The sequence below is a fragment of the Chelonoidis abingdonii genome, chromosome 17 (assembly GCF_003597395.2).
Source record: "Chelonoidis abingdonii isolate Lonesome George chromosome 17, CheloAbing_2.0, whole genome shotgun sequence".
Taxonomy (NCBI): Eukaryota; Metazoa; Chordata; order Testudines; family Testudinidae; genus Chelonoidis; species Chelonoidis abingdonii.
The window spans coordinates 21964259-21979019 of NC_133785.1; the positions used below are offsets into that span (position 1 = coordinate 21964259).

Below are 14761 nucleotides of genomic sequence, written 5' to 3' on the forward strand. Positions count from 1 at the left end.
CATGAAAGGATGTCTTTGTATAGACACATACCCATGCAGCACAGATTGACCGTTTCAAGGTTCAACCTGTACATGTAACAAAGAAATAACATTTCTTATGTTATGTAGAACCAGTCTGACTCAGACTAAAACATCCTTTTGTTTACAAGTCTCAGACTCAAATAACCAAAGTTCATTGTGCAGCTGTGTAACAAGGATGCTTGTAGGTTTATTCCAGATGCATATCTTTATTATAATACACAAGTAGAAGGTTTCAAAAGGGACTGTACTATCTTTTGTATAAATCAGCCTTCCACTTCAATAGCAAAATAGTTCTGTATACAAACATATAGTAACCACCAGGATGCAAGATAATGGTTCCTAGAAAAATATTTTTCGTATTAATTTAAACTCAGGAGGACTTGATATTTTTCATATTATTGAATTGCATTTTGCACAACCATAAAGGACACCCGAAGTTACAATGGGATTGACTATTGATATTTATTAATTGTTCATGCTAAATAAACACCTTGCAGAATCTGTAGACCACATAAAGTGAAAACATTTTTTTTATGGGGAGCAGGAGAAACTGAATTAGAAGAACAACAAAAATTCTCCTATGGAGAAAATGCCTGCTTGTTGCAATTTAGAATGTTGCTATCTAATAAAGAGAAGACATCAGTTTCAAATCAAATGACTGAACTGTAGATGTATTGATTAGAGGACCCTACTACGCAGTCACACACACGGCTCTTCTCAACTTGTTGAATTGTTATGACATATTAAATGTCCTTGTTCTGTAGTTTTCTAAATGAAATATTGTTTGCTTTTAAGTCGTTTGTTTGAAGGCAAGGTTTAAAGCTAAACATCCAGTCTGTTACATATGCGCATAGTCTCTCTCTGCCCAGGAATTAATGTTTATTATCAGAATAGGCTGAAGTGCATAAGCGTACATGTTTCACTAATGTATTATTTAAAAGTAAAGCCCTGTTAAATTTCATTTTGAAATCACTTCATTTGTTGTTGTTGTTGTAGTTGTTCTCTCCCTCTCTGTAAATTCACTTGTATTCCCTTGTTTTCACTTGCATAAGAAGAGCCATGTAATTATTCTGCTTCATCATCTAGTATCCTGAACTCATATAACAGGGCCATTCTAGCCCTCAGGGGATACAATTGGTGGGTGCACATAAAGGATCATCTTAGAGCCTGATCCTGTAAGATACTAAGCACCCTCAATTTCCATGTTGGTGGGAGTTGAAGGCACTCAGCACTTGGCAGGATTAAGCCTAGTGCCCTGAGTCAGCAAAGTAAGCACATCCTTAACTTTAAATATGTGAGATGTGCCATTGACTTCAGTGGGACCATGCACATGCCTAAGTATCTGGCTGAATCAGGGCTTTAATCTTCGAGGATTTTAGCTTTATTTCTAAGGAGTTACTCATATGGAAGGTCAGCAGCAGAGAGTGTGTGTTGGGGGGAATGAACAGAACTTTTAAGTGGCCTGGCAGATCACACTGAATCAAATGTAAATGATGGCCAATGCAATCGCCCTTTCTCACTCCTCTGCTCCTGCTTCACCTTCCCAAGCAAACCTCCTCCCAGGATGCTGCCGCTTCTCTTCTACTCTGCTGTTGTTGACATTATCTAGTAACTCGAGCAAGAAGCTGCCTTTGCTACAGTTGAAGGAATCCTGGAGGTCACAGGGGGCATCATAATCTGGACTTTCAGAATCAATGTATCTTCTTCCAGGGTGCTGGCGTTTCTCCATGTCTTGGTCGCCCAGATCCAGCTTGTCATCCCAGCTCCTCTTGCCAGGATGTTGACGCTTGTTGTAAATCAGAGACTTCTTGCCCGGGTGTTGCCTTTTGGATAGTTCATTCAGATAGGCCAGTTGAGTGCTAGGGATATCAACATACTGGTCCCGCAGTGACCTCCTGCCAGGATGCTGTCTCTTCTGCAGCTCCATGTCACTGTCAAGGTTGTCGTCTTCCTCTCTTCTCCCTGGATGTTGTCTCTTCTGAGTTTCTCCATAAGACGCTTCTTCCTCATCTTCCCTTTTCCCAGGGTGCTGCCTCTTCTCTAGGTCACTGGGGAATCTCTTCCCAGGGTGTTGTCTTTTGGAAAACCAGTCTGGCTGAGGAGCGCTTGGTTCTGTCCAAGGAAATGACCAGCATTAATGAACTTTCGTGATTATCATTATTCATCTGGAAGCTGAACTGTGAGCTTCCTGGGGTATATTTATTATAGCTCTGGAGGGAGCATAGGGTTATATGCCACTCCCAGTCACATCACTGTAAACCTAGAGCAACTCTGTGGACTGGAATGGGGTTACTCTGGATGGGGAAGCCAAGTGCAGACTGACATATGATCATTTCAGCAAGGATGGTTTGAAAGAAAAAAAATTCAGTCTGCAAAAGAATTGAGAGGAAATCCAATGATAGGACCCATTATGCTATTCTAGAGCATTGCTCCATAGAAATTTGGGAAAGGAGACTGCTGTAAAGTCAGGCCAGGGGCTGGAGGATGCATGCACAGCAGCAGGGGGAGGCGCTTAGTTGCAGTGCCAGCAGAGGTGGGTACAGGGCAGGAGCTGCATGCCAGGGGAGGTGGTAGGGCTGAGTGGCAGCTAGAGGCAGGGGAGTAAAGGACATCTTGAAAGTTTGGGGACTCAGTGGAGCCAGTTCTTATGATTTTTATTGCATGTCTTGCAATATTTATACCTTTTCTTAAAGCCCCAGCTCCTGGATTCATGTGACTACCTGAGAATATCTGCTTTCATTTAAAAAAAGAAAAGTAAGTTTCTAGGAAGGTGGGGTGGGCTTTCTAGGGCCAGCTCCCTTCTCCCTTTGCTTCTGGCAACAGGATCTGCAGCTATCTGCACCTTTTCTTCCACAAGCTTTCGATCAGGGCCAGCTTCTGCTGCTGTGGCTGCTGGGAGCAGACTATTTGTGAGATGTTGCCAGCGGCAGCCCTGGGCACTCCATGGAAATTTGACCCCTTGCTGTCCGACAGGGGGAGTGTGAGTGGTAAGGAGCATCTGATATCCAGATGACAAGGAGACTAGCAGGGAGTAGCTGAGAGTACGCTTGCCTTGTTTTAACTTTAGAGCTGCCCCTGCAGGAACCTTCTCTACAGGCAGGTTCATCACAGTGATTCTATCATCCCTTCTGAAGCATCTTCTACATGATGCCAGGCTAGGTGGAGCATTGGTCTGATCTGGTGCAGCAGTTCCCAGACTAGTAAAGCTCCCTAGGGAAGAAAATCTCTTTTCCTGATTTCTCTGTGTCACAGCTGGCCTAACTCTTCCCCCTTTTATTTATTATTCTCAGGAAAGAAAAATAGACCCTAGGAACTAAGCACAATGAAATTAAAGATCGCCATCTAAGTAGCATGCTAACAGCACCAATGTCACGTCTACCTTTATTAGTCTCTTCCTCCTCTTCCGCTTTCTTGAGGATAGACCGAAGAATGATGCTTTCTGCCCTTTGCAGGATGTCATCCAAATGACTTCTATCTCCATTCTCGTTTGCCTCTGGAATGGGCTGCCCCAGACTGACACAGACACTGGAGAGAGTTAGGGAGAGCAGCAGCAGCCAGATGGATGTCATTGTGGAAGAGGAGTTCCTGCAGCTTTCATGGGAAAGAAAAGGACAGGGGAGAGCAATGGAACAAAACCAACAATAATTACAACGTACCTAGTAACTCAGGAAGAAGCCTGGATAAGTACAAAGCGCTCTGAGCTGCTGCAGAGACTGGAGTGTCTCGTGGAAATTATTTCCTGTCCCTTTTTAATTTTTCTGACCGCTCTCTCACTTTGTTTTGACGTGCTCCAAAGAATTTACAAATTCTTTGTAGGTAATGTCAAGGGCTAGTTCACTTTCTGTACAGAACAGCTATTTGGGTTTTAAATGTCATATACATTTAGCATTTTTTAATATCTTTTGATCAGACTATTCTACTCTTCCCTTTTGATACTGTTAGCATATTGTTTCGTATTTTACACATGCACGTACACCTGGCCCAAGGATGGCTTTCATTAAATAACTCCCTCTGTTAAACTAAAGGACTGCTTTAAAATAATCCCAGGGTTTGCAGCACAGTTTTGTTCTGCCTTTAGTTAGAAATCCACCTTAAATAAGCAACTGAGTTTTCTTTCTTGTGGGTACACACTCAAAATGGGGGGGTGAGAGAGAGAGATTCATATAATATATTTGTGCACTCTTAGGTCGGGGACTATCTTCTGTGTTTGGAAAGCACCTACCACTTTTTGGTCAAGTCAAAGAATATCATCACATTTTACAACCCACATGCATAAAAATAGTATCTACATTTGTTCTGATCTGTCTCTGGAATTTCTGAAGCACCTAACACATTTTCTCTAAGTTCTGATCATTTATTTTCCAAGCAGTGAAGTTCATGTTATTAGTTCATGTATGTTACTGTGCATTCCAATTAGCTAAATAACATCCCTAGCACACTTGTTCAGTGAAAGGAATACATGCTCTCTACTAAAAGTTTGAGAAGACAATACACCAGTTTCTAAACAGAAAACAAGTGTTACCTCTCTTAATGGCAGGCTTCTATTACTCTCTGACAAAATCCTTGAATAGTGGCTCTAACAGTGGCATGCTGAGGAATGCTATGCTGTCCAGTACAATCTTAAGAAGAAAAGTTAAAGTAGGCAGCTTAAAAATGTATAAATTACCTGGATTGTGTTTTGTGGGTTTGGTTGATCTTTCTCCCAAGAGGATCTTCAGTTCATTCCTTCTTTAGATGTATTTGCACATCTGAGCTTCAGAGTTTTCCTTCTTTACTACAGACACTTGCAGTATCCAATAGAACAGGTGCGACATTCTCTTTGAATGGCTAGTGCCTCCCTACTTATATTGTGCCGCTTCTGGACCCATTATGCAAATAGCTTTGAGCTAATTTAGTTGAGGTAGCTTTTTTTTTTTTTCATTGATGTCAGAGATCTGAGTTTTGGATGCACTTTAAAATTGACAGTTGTTGCCAACCCCCTTGTATTAGCCCTGGACTCCAAATGCTGCTATTTTTCATCCCCTAAGGGGATTATACAGGATCTTATGCATCACAGAAAGGAGCTGCTTTATTTTTTTCTCCCCTGCTTAAATTGAGATGCTCCTATGCCTCATATTAAGCAAGCAGTGCAGAGTAAAGGCAAAGGGACAGGTAATTTACCATGCTAAGGAAACAAAACCATGGGGATGGGGAAGGAGCACACAGGGCTAGATTTATACCAGCTGAGAATCTGACACAATATCCTGAGTGGCTACAAAAACTCTTTTTAACTTCTAATTCCATCTTCTTTTCTTAGAGACGCTGTTCATAAACAATATGCTAGAATTTATAAGGCATAGCAATGGATATCAAAATGCTACATAAAGCACTTACTTATTTTTTTATTATTAGATTCTTTAGAGAGCAATTATTGCCAGTTATATCTATTTTAAAATATTTCCACATAGTACTGGTCAACATATATACCAGAAAGCAAAACCTGGAAAGTTAATGGGCTGTATTAAAAATTAAGTACAAGAATATAAAGAAGTATCAAGGAAAAATATAAATTAAAGCATCACTAGTTAAACCTGACTCTTTTTTTTTCTTTTTTTTAAAGAGATCAGACAGAAAGGTATTGGGGTGGGGGGAGGAATATATCTTTTTCTAAGGCTTTTAGTTCTATCCTATCACCAGCAAATAGACCCAAGAAGATTAACAATTGATTCTAAAACACACACAGCTAATTAAGTCCCAGTAGGGTGCAAAGAAAGGGCTAGCTCTTTCAAAATCCTTATTCTTGTGAGAAATCTTTACTGAGAGTAGTGGTCCTGTTCACATGAGTGGGGTTACTCATATGAGTAAGAATTACTCAAAGGTATACTGGTTTTTAGGCTTTGACTCCAAGTTATTAATCTGAGTTTTTCAAATGAAGGGATGGAACCAAGTAAAATTAACATTCTTCTGAATTCCCATTAATTAACACATTGTCACAAACACAGAATGGGCCTTGTATATTCTTCTCTGTACTGTTATCAAAGAGTTTAATGTTAAAGTTGTTTTCTTTCTGTAGTAGTTGCTGACAGAAACCAGCTGCCTGATCTGCATGGATGCTGCTGCCCCTTTCCTGCATGTGCCACTAGCATTTAGCTGTTCTCCAGGGTGCTATCCTGAAACCAGGATCAGAAGGTATACTGGACATTATAACAATGCACCGGATTTAAGTCCATATCAGACATGTGCAGAGGTCACCTGGTCCTGATCTGGCCCTACAAAATTGTATTTGTTGCTATTCCAACTAATTTGTGAATGGAATCCATGTGGAGCATCATCTGAGGTGTATATTTGGGATCGGGAATCCCTGGTGTGTGAGCTGGCCCTTGACTTAGTAGCACAATTGTACTAGTTCCATTGTCTTTTGGGCCTTGGATCTGGGAGAGAAAAGGCAGCATTTGGCATGTGAATCCCTAATGGAAAAATCCTATAGAACCAAATATGGATGATGCCAATAGCTTTCTATAGAAATTACCATAATGCCCATTGAATTGAATTTAAAAAGAGAACTTTTCTGTAGCTTTTTTGCAGAATTTTCTATTAAACTCTAAATGATGGATCAAAAAACCTACAGAGAGGTTATAATTATCTGTTAAATTCTCTAGGGGTAAAATCCTGGCTCCACTGAAGTGGTTTCAACGGAGCCAGAATTTCATCCAAGGACTCTTCTATGAAGGATTGCAGTCACCGGTTGACTTTTGGCTTGCTATCTAAAGTTATCTTCAGGAATGAATGAGATACAACATATGCAGTCATGTCTGATCTTAGTTACAGGAGTGAAAATCTGAGCGTCAAATCCTATTTCATTGACATAAGTGTAAATCTGGAGTAACTTCACTCCATGGAGTTTCTCTGGGTTTAGACTATTGTTTAAATAGTTTTTTGTAAAGAATTTATCTTAAAATGAGCATTTTTTTCTTCTTATTGAGATCAAAATGCTTTTCCTTAAGGAAGCCTGAGCAGCAATAAAGACGCCTTATAAACCAAACAGATTCACAGCCTTATAAAGCTGCTGTCATCTCTAATCTAAGAATCTGTCAACATTGCTTGCAGTATAACAGACAGCATGACCCAAGATCTACAGGGTCAACATTGCAAAGTAATTAGATTCAAGTATCAGGCTACTTTTTAATATAAGCAGTTATATTTCTTACCATAAATAATAAAGAAATCCCATAAAAAACGGCAGAGTCTCTAGCACAGACTAAATTCATAGGGCAAATGATTTTCAGAAAAGCGTTAGAGCTTTTCAGAAAGCCGCAGAATGCTGTGTTAGGTTTTTAAGAGCCTTCAATTATTTCAGAGAGGTGCTTGTTGAAGAGCAATAAATATCTAATTATGTATAGCTTAGGTGCAAGTTTACTCAACCACAGGCCTGATCCATAGCCCATAGAAGTCAATGGGAGTCTTTGGCCAGTATCCTGTCTTCCAGTTGGGTCTTTAGACTAAAGATCCTTAGCCGGTGTAAATATAGCCCTTTGTGTTCCCATTATGTTTCCTTCTGTGTATTTGAATTATCTGATTCTTTTAAAATTCTGCCACTTTTAATAAGGGCCAGATCCTGGTCCTTGAGGTAGTTAGGTGAAAAATGTATAAGGGATGTAAATCCTCATGCTTCAGGGTATAAACCATCCACTGTAGTAAAGTTCCCTCTGCAAAGGGTCCCCTGTTCCTTGCAAACAGCTCTCACCTCAAACCTTACAAACTCACTGCACCAAATATGTGTCTCAGGACATTTCTTCATAAAAAGAAACATATAAGAGATCTACAGAAAGCTCATGACTTGTCAAGACTCATAATCCTTGTGAGACGTACACACAGGTGATAATGGAGTAAAAATTAGTCACAAGGGGTTAATGGCTCAGTGATGGTCCATTCGAGCAGAGGGGGGGTTTAGCTGGTGATGCAATACAATGCTGAATTATTTAGGCTTGCCCAATGCTAAGACTTTCAGTGGAAAACCATCAAAGGCAACTGCACACAATCAAAACCACTTGAATGTTTTAGAAAAAGGAACTTTACAAGAGGACGGGTTTGCCAGGTCTGCGAATAGAAACAAAAGGCTGTCCTCAGTATAACCCAGAGGAGGGAGAAGCACTCTGTATCTACTGACGAAGCCCCTTGTGGAGCGGGGGTGGTTTCATGAATCTGGGTCTTGTTCAGTCCATTGCAGAGCTGGTTGGTTTCACTTTAGGGGGAATCCCTACTTTGTTAGATAGGCAAGGTAACCACTGATAAGTTTAGGTAGGACCTAGGTTTGCATTTTGTGACTTTGTAGTATTGTAACCATTTGTAGTTAAATTGGGAAATATCATAAACAGAGGGAGAATTATTTAAGTGCCCACAAGTGCTGTGTGGTTTACAGGAGTGGTGGTTTAAGGTAAAACTGGTAAACTGGGGTACACTGCACTTGTGGGGACAGAGGATCTGGGATTTCTGTGAGAAGCTGGATATTGCAGGGGAATGATTCAAAAGGACGCAGGGACTGGGGTGCACCTATTAACCTGCAAAGCCAAGTTGGGCTGGCATAGCCCTGAGGAGAGTGTTTGAGTCAGTGGTGGAAAGGGCCCTGATGGTAGGGAGGTGACACCCAGCCAGGCACAGGTAAGACTCCCTCACACTGGAGGCAGGAGGTAACAAGATAACTCACAGTCCTGGGTGCCCCAGGAACTCTCTCAGTCCCAAGGAGCAGTTTATTGCCCATAATTGCCCCTTTCTCTGAAGCATCATTGACCATGGTTGGAAGGCAGGATACTGGACTAAATGGACCATCTCCTCTGATGTGGCCATTCCTGAGCACATGAGCTGTGCCCAGGGGAACCACACAGAGCTGGAGATGATGTAAAGTGGTGTAGCTCCCTTGAAGTCAATGGCATTTGTGCCAATTTGCACCAGCTGGTGATCTGGCCCTCAGATATCCTCCTTCCACTCCCTCAGAGCAGAGGTTGGTCACAAAGCACCTGACTATCCTTTCCTTTTCTATGGGCTGCAATAGCATATGGGGACCATGGTGCATCTCCTATTCATCCACTGGCCAGACTCCAAACCTCTCACTGTGTAGGTCCATGGTGGAGATTCCTGCTGGTGAGCCCAGCCTGAGCTAGTACTGTGGTGGATGCAGTATAAATACCATAGACAGTCATGTTCCCAGGGTTAGCGAGGCCCCTGTCATCACTTTTCTGCACCCAGCTCCTCAACATGCAGCAGAACAGCACTGATTCTTCTGTATTCAAGATCATCGCCTGCAGCCCTGACCTGGGACAGAACATTTAGCTCTGGGAAAGTTTTTTTTTCTTTTTTTAAGACAAAAAACACTACCTACAGTTAGAATAGCCCTACACGATTTCACCTCTCTGCTGCTGCTGCAGTCAGCCAGGGAAGAAGGCTAGGGAACAGATTCTATGCTTTACCACACAAGGAAGGAAAGTAGTGGAGCAGAGACTTGAGGGGGCTTCTGGTCCTGGGAGCAGGGAATCTGCATTTGCTAGTCGGAAAGGGTGGAGAAGGAAGCATGAAAATAATATTAAGAAAATGCCCTAGAAAAGGGAAAGTCAGAAACCCAAATGACCTAGAACAATGCAGATGACAGTGAGCCTCCGGCAGCATGGGAGCCATCAGTAGAACAGCCTCTGTGCAATCAAGTGTATGGCTGTAGATTGTTTAGTTCAGTCAAGTTCAGCATGAGGTGCAGCATTTCCATGCGCAGTGTAGTAAATTTCATAACCATCTTTGGTCATCTTGTCAGCTACTTCTTCCAAATCCCCACTACTTTATCCTCACTGAACAGCCATGCACCATGGGTTAGATTGTGCCTAGCCGCGCCCCACCCCCAATGCAGCAAGACTGCCCAAGGAGGATGAGAAAGGACTGGAGAGAGCTGAACTGGCAAATGGTGAGGGGAGCAGCAAGGGCATCTCCACTCCACGCTTGCCCAGTGCTCCCAGAGGCATTGAAACAGCCTCATACACAATGCTTCTGGGAACAGCTGCCAGTCTGTAGCCCCTCTTGCAATATCAACAGTGGCTTAAAGCTACAGCCTGGGCCTATGTTAGCTCACTTTTCTTTGGGGGGATTTCTCTCTGAAGGGGTGTCTGAAATATTTTCAGATTCACCCGGCCAAGGATACTCCAGCATTCTACTGAAACCAAGAAGTTCAGACAGCTTCCATGAACACATGCACACCGGGTTAGCTCATGGAAAAATTAATAATTTGATATTAAAAATCTGTTCTCCACACAAATGTATTTCATCCTGGGGTAAATAGAATCTCATTTCTTCACTTAAGATGTGACAGGTCAACATAGTGTGTCCCTTGGCTCTCTGGCGATCATGTGATAGCCAAGACTTAAGCTTTTGGAGCTACATAAGGCTTTAATTCTGATGTTATGGTGTAATGGCCATGCAACTGGGATTATGCTATGTGTCTTCCACAGGCAGCTCTATGTGATGTTCAAACATTACAAGTGTCAGCTGGAAAGAGAACTCCGTTCTCAGGACAGCTCAGTCTTCTCTTTCAAGTCTGAAATGTGGTGTTCTCTGCATTCAGGAGCAAGGTAATGGTGGCTTAGTTGCAGAAGGAGCTCCAGCCTCAGAGAAAGCTCTGGCCAGGGCTCTAAAGGCATTGATACAGTCGGGAATCTGTGGAGGATCTGTTCACCCACTCTCCATCCAGTGCTGTCCCCTATGCTTCCAGTTCCTTCATCTGTGTATTAGGCTACATTGACTTTAATCAAAAGTGGATGGGCCCTGGAAAGATTAACAGACCAGATTCTCCATTGTTATGCATTTTGTGCAGTCATTTGCATTAGCACAAAATGGATGCAAAGTGGGTGTAAAACACCATCAAATGCAAATGGCCGTGCCTTACCCTCACTTTGTACAGGAGTAAATGACTACATAAGGTGCAGGTCAATGGAGAATCGGGCCCTAATGCTTTATACCCTATCTTCCATTTGTGTGCTGGCCATAGCCAAAGCAACAAGATGCCCTATGATACCACCATGGAATTAAAGTAGTAATTTTACTAATCGGTAAATTAAACAGGGGACCAGAGGGGAAGAGGGAGAAAGAATTGCATTTGTTTCATACAGGGCTTTATAAAAGTAAAACACAGCAACTGTGCTATTTTCCAGGAAGGTTGTCCTGATAAGCCCCTGAAGCCAAGCATGCCTTCCAAATTAAAAAAATGAGGATGTTTTTGTCATGTGTCTGAAGGCTTCAGTAATTCTGAATGGATTCCTAATCTCACCTTGGTATAGCTTTTTTCCTCCCTTCAGTTCATCACCTTTTCTCAATTATTTTAGCCTCATTTTTCAGTCCTTTAAGGCCTTCAGAAGCAACTGGATTGTAATCTTTCAAAGTAGTGGTTAGCTGCTGAATCACAAAGTACCAAGTTGAAGTCAATGGAACTATGATGATTTACCCCAGCTGAGGATCTGGCCTAGGAGCCTTTAGTTCTGTGTAAACATTTATTTGTACCATAAACATTGCTGAACGATTCATTGGTTGTATTTTTTCAGCACTTGTGGCTTTAGGCCACAGCCCAGCCTTTCATTCCTAGACTTCATCTCCCTGATATTTTTAATGTGATCCTACCTTCCTAATGGCATCTATCATGTCACTCTTCCTCCTGGCTCAGGCAACAGGATTTGTCTGTCTGTCAGAAGTTAAATGTAATCTACAAAGTCACCAGCAGAAGGTGCTATATAGCTGCACCGCAACATTGCTCCCCTCCTCTCTGGCCAAGCGCATGGATTACTTGAGATGTCAGAGAATCCTGTGGCACCTTATAGACTAACAGACGTTTTGGAGCGTGAGCTTTCGTGGGTGATACCCACTTGTCAGACGCAGGTAGTGGAATTTCCAGGGCAGTAATATATGCTAGCAAGCAAGCTAGAGATAACGAGGTTAGTTTCAGTCAGGGAGGTGAGGCCCTGTTCTAGCAGAGAGGTGTGAAACCAAGGGAGAGAAACTGGTTCTGTAATTGGCAAGCCATTCCAGTCTTTGTTGAGTCCAGAGCTGATAGTGTCAAATTTGCAAATGAACTGAAGCTCAGCGTTTCTCTTTGAAGTCTGGTCCTGAAGTTTTTTTGCTGCAGGATAGCCACCTTAAGGTCTGCTATAGTGTGGCAGGGAGGTTGAAGTGCTCTCCTACAGGTTTTTGTATATTGCCATTCCGATATTCTGATTTGTGTCCATTTATCCTTTTTCCGTAGTGATTGTCCAGTTGGCCGATGTACATAGCAGAGGGGCATTGCTGCATATGATGCGTATATTACATTGGTGGACGTGCAGGTGAATGAACCAGTGATGGTATGGCTGATCTGGGTAGGTCCTATGGGTGTCGCTGGTGTAGATATGTGGGCAGAGTTGGCATCGAGGTTTGTTGCATGGATTGGTTCCTGAGCAGAAGTTACTATGGTACGGTGTGCAGTTGCTGGTGAGAATACGTTTAGGTTGGCAGGTTGTCTGTGGGCAAGGATTGGCCTGCCACCCAGATCCGTGAAAGTGTGGGATCATGTCCAGGATGGTTGTAGATCCTGATGATGCGTTGGAGGGGTTTTAGCTGGAAGGAGACTCTAGAAAAATATCACCCGATTCAAAACTTCCACCCCACCATAACCTCAGCCTGGACAATCTACACAGGAGATCCACTTTCTAGACACCACGGTGCAATATAAGTGATGGTTCACATTAACCACACTCCTATATCAAAAACAACCTACGACCGCTACGGCCTTACCTTCATGCTTCCAGCTTCCATCCTGGGCACATCACACGATTCCATTGTTACAGACCAAGCACATTGAGGTACAACCGCATCTCTCTAACCCTCAGACAGAGCCAACACCTACAAAATCTCCACAAGCATTCTCAAACTACAATACCCGCACGAGGAAATTAGGAAACAGATCAACAGAGCCAGACGTTTACCAGAAAGCCTCCTACTTGCAAGACAAACCCAAGAAAGAAACCCAAACAGGACTCCACTGGCCATCACTTACAGCCCCCAGCTAAAACCCCTCAACGCATTCATCAGGGATCTACAACCCAGCCTGGACAATGATCCCCACACTTTCACGGATCTTGTCGGTGGCAGGCCAATCCTTGCCCACAGACAACCTGCCAACCTGAAAACGTATTCTCACCAAGCAACTGCACACCGTACCATAGTAAACTCTAGCTCAGGAACCAATCCATGCAACAAACTCGATGCCAACTCTGCCCACATATCTACACCAGCGACACCATCATAGGTACCTGAACCAGATCAGCCATACCGTCACTGTTCATACCTGCAGTCCTACCAATGTTAATATACGCCATCATTATCCAGGCAATGCCCCTCTGCTATGTACATCGGCCAAACTGGACAATCACTACGGAAAAGGATAAATGGACACAAATCAGAATACAGAATGGCAATATACAAAAACCTGTATAGGAGAGCACTTCAACCTCCCTGCCACACTATAGCAGACCTTAAGGTGGCTATTCCTGCAGCAAAAAAACTTCAGGACCAGATTCAAAGAGAAACTGCTGAGCTTCAGTTTCATTTGCAAATTTGACACTATCAGCTCTGGACTCAACAAAGACTGTGAATGGCTTGCCAATTACAGAACCAGTTTCTCCTCCCTTGTTTTCACACCTCTACGCTAGAACAGGGCCTCACTCCCTCCTGACTGAACAACTCGTTATCTCTAGCTTCTTGCTAGCATATATATACCTCCCCTGGAAATTTCCACTACCTGCGTCTGACGAAGTGGGTATTCACCAGAAAAGCTCACGCTCCAAAACGTCTGTTAGTCTATAAGGTGCCACAGGATTCTCTGCTGCTTTTACAGATCCAGACTAACACGGCTACCCCTCTGATACTTGAGATGTCAGATGTCCTCCACCCCAGGTGAGCTGCAGTTCCAGGCTCATGCTCAGAGCTCCCATCACAATACCCAGCAAGGAGGGGCTGTGATTTAATGTGTTCATGCCACAGTGTAGCTCCCATGTACCGCATATGGTTAGAGTGTACAGTGTGACAAATGGAATGCCGAGGAGAAGACTGCAGGAATCCTTCCCTAATGCCCCAGGCCACGCAGGTGCAAACTGATCTGGGATTCACACTGAGAGAATGGCTTCCGACAAAGAAGAGTTTAGAGGAGCTAATGTTCCAGCAGCCAGGGATTGCAGGAGGCAAGGATGCCCCAGCCGTGCCCATTTGCTCCTGGAAATGCCCTTTATGCTGATAGGAGGGGCATGGCATTGTGCTGCTACACTGGCACTGTACTTTAGGCCGAGAAACTCCTCACGGGGCAGATTAAGCTGGCTTTCTGACTGTTTTAGGCCCAAGAGTCAGGTGCATAACTTCAGTGGGGTTGTGTGGGGTGAAATTCAACAGCCTGGGGCCCCACATTTCCTTTTTACAGCCATCCTTTCAAAAAAGACACTCCCTAAATGCATCAGTTCAAAGATAATGTGACTAATTGTGCAGTGAGAGGTGAGGAAGGAGGTCAGTTTCATTTATCATTAATAAAATGTGTCCAGCTAGAGTTTAAATAAAGGGATCCCCTCAGAGAAACCAGTTAAAAGGGGCATAATCCTGCCTTCCTGGTGCACCACTGAGCACCTCTAGGAGTGTAAAATCCATCAATTTCAATGGATCATTTGATTTCAATGGAGCTATACCAATTTATACAGGCTGAGAATCACTCTTT

The 14761-nt window shown here is 43.1% G+C and overlaps 1 protein-coding gene across 1 annotated transcript; it reads right to left on the reverse strand.

Annotated features, from left to right (window-relative positions):
• Positions 1 to 205: 205 nt before the first annotated feature.
• On the reverse strand, positions 206 to 4847 carry TRH (thyrotropin releasing hormone). The gene is made up of 3 exons (XM_032784269.2): positions 4688 to 4847; positions 3401 to 3612; positions 206 to 2133 (listed from the first exon to the last, which is right to left on the reverse strand). The coding sequence occupies exons 2-3, from the start codon at positions 3588 to 3590 to the stop codon at positions 1538 to 1540; spliced, it is 786 nt and encodes a 261-aa protein (XP_032640160.1). The 5' UTR covers positions 3591 to 3612; positions 4688 to 4847; the 3' UTR covers positions 206 to 1537.
• Positions 4848 to 14761: the final 9914 nt, after the last annotated feature.